The sequence below is a fragment of the Podospora anserina genome, chromosome 3, assembly GCF_000226545.1.
Source record: "Podospora anserina S mat+ genomic DNA chromosome 3, supercontig 2".
Classification (NCBI taxonomy): domain Eukaryota; kingdom Fungi; phylum Ascomycota; class Sordariomycetes; order Sordariales; family Podosporaceae; genus Podospora; species Podospora anserina.
This window is the reverse complement of record NW_001914856.1, coordinates 2004524-2012567: the sequence shown is the minus strand read 5'-3', so window position 1 is coordinate 2012567 and position 8044 is coordinate 2004524. Positions and strand designations below refer to the sequence as shown.

The 8044-nt window shown below is 49.5% G+C and overlaps 1 protein-coding gene across 1 annotated transcript; it reads right to left on the bottom strand.

Moving 5' to 3' along the window:
* Window positions 1–1895: 1895 nt before the first annotated feature.
* Window positions 1896–3656, bottom strand: PODANS_3_7610 (uncharacterized protein; the record flags this gene model as incomplete). The annotated part of the gene is made up of 1 exon (XM_001909529.1): window positions 1896–3656. One exon carries the CDS (start codon window positions 3654–3656, stop codon window positions 1896–1898), a length of 1761 nt encoding a protein of 586 aa, XP_001909564.1.
* Window positions 3657–8044: the final 4388 nt, after the last annotated feature.

Here is an 8044-nt window from a genome sequence, read left to right as displayed (position 1 = left end):
AGACTTGTGGTTGATACCGCCGAGCGTTTAAGCATCAAATGCTTCTTTTGAACTACTTTGGTCATGACATAGTAGTTGTCCCCAACGCCCATAGGGTTTTTGACTGCTTCACCTGCCGTGCAGATGTGGCCTTGGTCAAACTTGACAAGCCCTTCACTGGCAACTTCCGCCTCTTCACGTACAAGAACACTCCTGAGAGTGGCGATGACATGATTGGTGTAGTTGGCTCTCCTGCCGACAAGACTCTCGAGGATGCCGATGGCCGTGAGGAGAAGGGTGCCCTTATGTGGGAGCAGTTCACCAGCATCACTTACGTCCTTGACTCGGCCAAGAACAAGGGAAGGGGCATGCTCAAGTACCGGATTTCGACCTTTGGTGGTGAGTTTTGGATTCTTTTTTTCCCCGTGATAATGTTTCGCTAACAACGGATAGGTCAATGTGGTGCTCCGGTTATCCGCAAGGGTTCCAAGCAAGCTGTCATCGGTACTCACGTTTACGGTGGCGGCGACAAGAACTCGGCCAGTTGGGGGGGGGGGGGAAGGGAGGGCATACCAACTGTCCTATCTGGATTAGCTCCCCAGACTCTGACTGGATGAGGTTGATCGTCCCTTGTAACTCCAGCAGCGCAAGGCCGTGTGGTGTTTGTAAGAGTTGCGGGAGTGGAGAGTGGACAACTGGGTGGTCAGGGGAAGTGAGGGCTGGTGGGTGTAGTTGAACAGATGTGGACATTGTTTTTGGCAGGTGGTGGTTGTGGTGGTTGTGGAGCCTACTTAGGACTGCCGTGATGGTAAGGTGCTGCCGATGGATATTTTGAGCATCGGTTCGGGGATTTCTCGTAAAATGTCCGTTTGATGTCGCTGATGTTGAGTTCTAATGTCTCCAATCTCACAGAGGTGGTGGTGTTCACTGATGATGCAAGTAAACGCGTTAAAGCTGGATTGCGGTCGCGAGTTTGGATGTCGTCGCCGTCTGACTCGATGAGTTAAAAAATCCCAGACAATTTTCAACAATCCTGGACTTCAATCCGCGTTCTTGGAGATTCTCAACCAAAAGTCACTTTTTGTAGGTTTGAAGAGTTGACAGCGCTCCTGTTCATGAGAAAGATGATGATGCATGTTGTCTATATATGCATCCCCCGCATAAACAACCCCGCTATGTGCATACCTCACAGTGTGGGCTTCCCCCCTTTTCAATTCTCTCCCAAAAACACCATGCTTCTCAGTCGCATTTCACCACCTTCGCACTCTACGCAGATATATAATAAAAATGCAGTATATATACAAATAGTCTATCTCTGACACTTGCCCCTCCACCTGACCCCCATCCCATCTGTTTAGGTATCCAGATCCATCGATAGAAACCGAGATCCCTGAGAACTGTTAGGACCATGCCGCTATAAACCCTTTCCCATGCTCAGCAAGTAGAGAACCCCTTTCTAACCTCCCACATCCTCCTCCCCGCAAGCAAGTGGTGTAGCGATATGTCGCAAAGGATGAGCAGCATGGCATCGGTGTTGAGAGCGTGTAAAAAGGCTGCCAAAAACACATATCTGATGTTGTACAGTCCTAAAAAGCAAGGGGACGCTCGCTCTTTGTCGACTCCAATTACATAGTAATGTTGGTGTGTTGTTGCCATGAGGAATATTAGGTGCGTGTCGAAGCAAAACAGAGCAAGGGGTATACGCGCTGCTAGGCGTAAAACAAACAAAAAAGCCGCCGTGAAAAAGTGGAAAAATAAGGTACAGCCAGTCGTCCGAGCAAAAAGAAAAGGAGGCGAAGAAACACGCGCAATGAAACGCAAATTGATGATCCCAGTCCTGCCCCCCAAAACGCCACCAGCCCAGAGCCACCAGGGTATAAAAACAAAAAATGCCGCAAGAGAATCGCCCGGTCCTACTAGAAGCTCGGCTTCGTGAGGACGCGGTACTCCACGTAATCCTCCCCGTCTATCTGGATCAGGAAGGGTTGGCTGACCAGAATGCCCTTGAACGGGCCGGTTTGCTTTCGCTCGTACCTGATGGTACCGTTCATCAGGACGTCTCCTTCGTAGCCTTGGCCCTCGTTACGGATGCGTGTGGCCTCTTGACTGGCCCAAACGTTGTTCAAGCGAGAGATGTTTTCACTGAAAAGCTCTCTGCGGTTGGCTGGGGTGGCCGATGACTCTCGGGGCGTGGCGGTGCTGCTGGCACGCTGATCAATGCGAGCCTGCGCCTTCTCAACCTTTTCAATCCCGTGACGGGCGAGCTCATGAGTCCTCTCGATCTGGGCGATGGCCGACGATGACTTGCGGTTAGCAACTCCGAACTCGGGATTAGGGAGTGAGTGTCGGCCGCGGAGCCCAGTTTGACGACGAGGCTCGTTGGTCTTTGAGGCAGGCGAGCCGGAAGCAAGACCATGAGTGACGCCATTAGCTCCCTCGATCGAGATCTCAACGTCGTTCTTAGTGATGGAGGTCCCCGCGGCGATGTTCAAAGCAGCACGCTTCTGAGCCTCTTGGACGGCTTGTATCTCGTTTCGGGTGCGGTCCTCAGGTGCCTCACCCTGGTCGAGCTGGTGCTGGCGAACCCTGCAATATTCCTTGACCTCATGGCGGGAGAGACCTTTGAGATGAGGTTCAAACTCGAGAGCGTCCCAGGTGATCCACAGTGCACCAGGCCCACTAGGGAAGTTGCCATCAGCGATCACTCTACCATCGCGAGTCTCCTTCGCAAGCCTGATCCTGAACATGTCATTAGCACCCAGGATACCGTAAACCGCGTGCTTCTCAATCGGGTCATCTTCACTGGATTGTTTCCAGTATCCCAAAACGATGCGAGTTGGCCGGGTTCCCGGAAGGGCCTCCGCGGGCTGTTGAGGGGGGGGGGCAGGCTCTAGCTGGGCTGAAGTAAAGGATCCTGTGACCTTTCGTTTCTTGGACTCGGGACGGCTGGGAAGGGTGGCAGGATCGGGTATCACAGCGCCATAAGCAATGAGAGGTTGGTTGGCCGTTTCGGGGGGAGGGTTGGTGGTGACTCTCTCAACCGCGAGCTCGGCAGCTGCTTTGTCGGCTATGTTGCGCTCCTCGGGGCTCTCGTTCTCGCCAAGATTATCGGCGCGGATCTTGACAAACTCCTTGATCATGTGATGATTGAGACCAACAAGGTGGTCTTCAAAGACAATCTTCTCGAAGATGACCCAACTCCCACCGGGGCCAGGGGGGATCGGGTAGCGTTGATCAACCTGACGTTTGTCGCGGGTAGTTGTCTGGATTCTGGTTCTAAGGCGATCCCTCGAGTCAATGAAGCCGATCACGGAATGCTTATCAGCCTCATTTTCGACCTCAGAATCGCGCCAATATCCAATGATGACACCTTTGACGCCTCCAGAACCATGAGTCTTGGCAGGCCGGGCTTTGACACGACCTTCGTGAGGACCAGGGCTGTCTTCTTGGACAGAGTCAGCATAGTAAGTGGAAGTCCGCTTGCGCTTGCCGGTAAGAATCGCAGATGGATCCATGTTGACGTCAGCTATATCGGATTTATCCTGGTTGACGGGCAGCTTCCTGTTGGCTTTGGTGCCAACGACGATCTCGTCTTCCAGGTGATGAATGGCAGGGCTCGAATCGACACTCATGAGATCCTGAGTTTCGTCGACGGGAAGGCTCGAAACGACACTCATAAGATCGTCATCAACCAAGTCCTCTGTCGTGTCTTCGGCAGGGTTCTCAGCAGCGTCGTCAGGATGATCCTCAATACTAGCAGTATCTGTTGGAGAATCTGGTGGGGGGGTGAGCTCTTCGTGAAGTTCGTCCTCTTGGAGATTGTGCCCGTCCAGATCGGTACGTCTAGCAACACATTAGTTGACTGCATATAAAAACAGAACATCTGACTGACAGGATGAGAATGTGATCGAGGTTGTATCATGAGATGCTTTGAAGGAGTGTATACAAACCAGGAAAGGCAACGAATTGCTCTTCGAGAGCCGTGGCCGGAGGAGAAAGACTGCAGCAAAACACTTGTCTGTCTGAGCCACCATGGTAGGAGATTGTTGAAAAGTGGGATTTTGAGGGCAAGGGGGTGCAAATTGTGTAGATTGTGCTCAAGGCAACAAGGGACGCGAAGCATAAGACGTCATAAGCGACTTGAGCCAGGTTGGAGCTCACTTCAACATTCCGACCTCGAAGTCTGTGCTCAAGGGGGCTCAAAGTCCTCTGTGATGGCAACAACGAAGGCTTGACGAAGGCAACAGTATCATAGTCAATGGCTCGTAGCCAAAGTGTATCCCAGAAGCCGATCGACTTTGGCGATGACACTGGTCATCTGATCGGCCACCAGGACCAGAGAGAAAGAGAGGAGACTGGTCTGATGTGTGTTTCTGAGGCTCTGGGGATGACTTACTTGTCCAAAGACTCTTGCTGAACTGGAGTCTCAACAATGGGCGATTCTGGCTTCTTGATCTCACTGGGACGACTGCTGTCAGCGTGATGAAAATAAGCAAAGTTTTGGGAGCAAGAGAGCAATTAATAAAATGTTCCACGAAAGCTGTGATACCGTGCACATACGACGCAGACTGTGTTGGAAGAAAAAAAATGAAAACCTGGCTGAGAGCAAATGTGCATAGAAGAACTGGCAGGAACGAGTCGCATGCCCCTCACAGCCATTGCCCTCCATCACAATTACCGACACAGAAAATAGAAGGAACGACTTACCCATCAACCGCTTCATCTTTGACAGTCTCGTCCTTGGGTGATGGCTTTGGCGGTTCAACCGATAATGATGTAGGCTCATCCATCATGGCAGTTGGGGCACCTTCTCTCGCAACAGGCACAGAGACGGTAGTCTCCATCTTGTCTGTTCCAACTGACATCCGTAGATAGTCAGTCAAGGCTCTGGGTGTTGTGTGATTTGCTGATATGTAGCAGTGTCTTTTGGGGATTGTCAGTCAGCGATGTTTAGGCACGAAGACGAATGGCGGAATATGAATCTTGGTGGATAAGGTCCAACTGGGTGGCAATCCAAGATGAATAATACTAGACAGAGCTCGTGAACAAAAGCCCACCAAAGACCTGAGCAAGTGACGCGCCAGAGGGAAAACATCAAAAGTTGCCACATCTCAACCCATTACATGAAATAAAAAAACATTTTGACCAAGTGTGAACACGCATGCAAGACCCTTGTCGTATATGACGTGATTTGAAAAGAGACACGAAAAGAAGCACAAAAGCATTGATAATTGCAACTAGAGAAAAAGAACCGAAATACTCACGTCAATCAGCAAAGTAAAGCTTCAGTTTGTCGTCGCAACACCCAACAGGTGATGCTGATCCCCGACTTTGCGACAAGTCGAGAGGATCGGTTGAGCTGGGAAGGCTTGGCGCGTGGATGTGTTTGTGCTGACCAAGTCGACAGGATGAAGCTGGTGATGATAACAAGATATTAGTTGCGAATCGATCAATCAAATCCAGAAGAGAGCCCTTCACTTACTTGGATGGCCGAGCGCAAGAGACAAACAGTGAAGTTTGTTAAGCTCGAGTTGTTTTTGTTGTCCGGATTCTTTCCACTGGGACGCGCCGAGACACACACGAGACTCGGGCCGGGAAATTCACTGTAATGCGTGGGTGCGCAAGTCGCTTGGTTAGGGACACTTTGCTGCTGATGATAGAGAGCGATTTATCTGATAAAGTTGAAGCGGAGACAAAAGAAAAAAAAAGTCTCAGAAAAGAGGCAAGAGGTGAACAGAGGGAAAGTGCGGTGGGCAGACTAGGTGATTTATTTAGATAACAAGGTGGGTGGGAATTGAACCGAGGGAGTCAAGGTTAATAATTCCTGGGGTGTGTTGTGTATTCGCACTCAGTTGCCGGGTGCTGACTTCACGCAAAGAAAAAAAAAAAGGTACATATCACAGGTACCGAGCTCTGCTTCCTGCGTAGGATGGATGACGGGATGATTCACACTGGGCTTCAGCCAAATTGCACGAGTTCCATCGAGTAAAACTAACTAAGCGAGCTTTTACGCTGTTGCCAAGTTCCAGTCTTGCCATTGTGAGATTGAGACTGTCGAGCAAACATACCACCCACTTTTAATAGCTTTCTCTGATGTAGTTCCACATGCCAGATTGATGGAAGTTCACAATCAGATCTATCTCTTTTGTGATGTCTGGCCCCTCTTGGCAGAAAGCTACTTGTCAGAAAATGACTCTTGTCAAATGATGCTTGTCGAGAGAGAAGGATAGAGACAGACAGACAGGAGGAGAGTTGTTGGGAATAGATAAATGGAACATAAGCGGCCCAGTTCCCTGCATTCGCACCTTCTAACTTGAGTATTCACGCAGGGCTGCAACTTTGCAGGGGTTGGCTTGAACCATCTGAAACATGGTGTCTGTTGCATCAGTGTGATCCAATGCAAAGCGTTCATCATCTCTGGCGACACAAGATAAATAAGGCGATGTGTGCTTTGCTTCTTCTCGCACCTTTTTTTCAGCGACTGGTCATCTGTTTTCTCAGAGGAGATACTCGTGATGGGCCGAGGCAAGTAGGACCGAAAGAAGATCGAGGAAGGAAGCGATAAGTGGATAATAAGTCGAGTGTGGTGATAAGCGTCGATATCTCTCTCCGTTAGTACCATGCTGATCACTTGCGTGTCAACTGGCCACGAATTAATAACCGTATTATGTTGATAAAACAAGTCCTTAGTTTTGACTGATGCCCCTCTGTATCAACCATTATAAAAACCTGGAAGCCATGAAACTGGCAGGAGAGAGAAAGAGCTTTTTATCGCAGGAGCGGTCTCGAACTTGTTGCCCATTGTGGGAAGGAACACGCCCCACTTAGTCTATTCTGATTGGTCATCTCTACAGCCAACTTCTCAAAGCCTAAAATCACCAATTCCAAGATCGAGGCGTCAGGTGGGTGGGACGCCATGCTTTCTCAAGGTTACCTATTTTATTTGTCTCACCTAAAAGTTGTCGTAAGAAACATGTAGTCCTTTTTTTTTGTCATCTTCCGAAGAGCCGGTGTTTCCAAAGAATCATGGCTTCCTTATCTTTGGAGAGCTCTTGGTCTTTGACTTACCTAGGCTCACTTCCAACGGCAGTCTCGGAGATATCCATTTCAACCAACCCCGAAAACACACCTTGTCCAACAAAACAAAGCACGCCACTTTTCCATCATGTGATCCCTTTCCGAGTCACTATCCCATGATTCGACAGAAGCGGGACCTACAGTAGTTGCCTATCCTAGGTCCTACTTTTACATGCGGCCTGTCCAACAAGATAGAATGCTTCTGATCGAGATGACAAGATAGGCAGACAGGAGCCACGCAATCCCGGAAACACTATATCCTACTTCCTCAGAACTCAGCTCAGTCAAACCAAATCCTTCACAGCTTTCAGACTCGTACCAATAACCCAGCCACCTACCACCCAACATGAATACCTACCTCCCGCATCTGCCCAGAAGAGTCAGAAGAGAATCTCGCCACCAACCCTCCCGTTCCCAATGGTTGACGGAGGCATCCCCCATTTACCTTGCCTCTCTCTCAGTGCATTCAGCAAACCTCAGACTTTAATTTTGCACAAACCTACCAATCTCTGATGCAGTTTGTGTGTACCTAGGTTGTGAAACCAAATTTCCTATCAAATATCGAGATGAGATTGCCGTGAAACAATGTGTCAACAAGGATCTCGTTCTCAGTGTCACATTTGTTTTTCTCGAAGCAGTTGGCTTCAAAGGAAACACAGCTCTAGTGGGCTGTCATGTTTAGAATACAACTGAGCATCAGAGCTGTTGACATAGACTTTGCTCGGCTTGAAACTGCATAAATCGCTTAGCCCTGGTGTATCTCTGGATACCAGCAAAACCTGAGTAGTATCCAATTGCTTTGATTCAAAAACTCGAGGTGCTCTTCAGTCTCTCGCGCCCCTTCAAAAAGGGCCTTCCGCATACTAACTGCCGCAAAGGTCAATAAGGCAGAGTTGAACTGGGGTATCATAACTGATCTATCCATCTATTTCTCCATCGCTCTAACCAGTACTTTTCACCCTTCCGTCTATCCCCCCCTCCCCCCCCC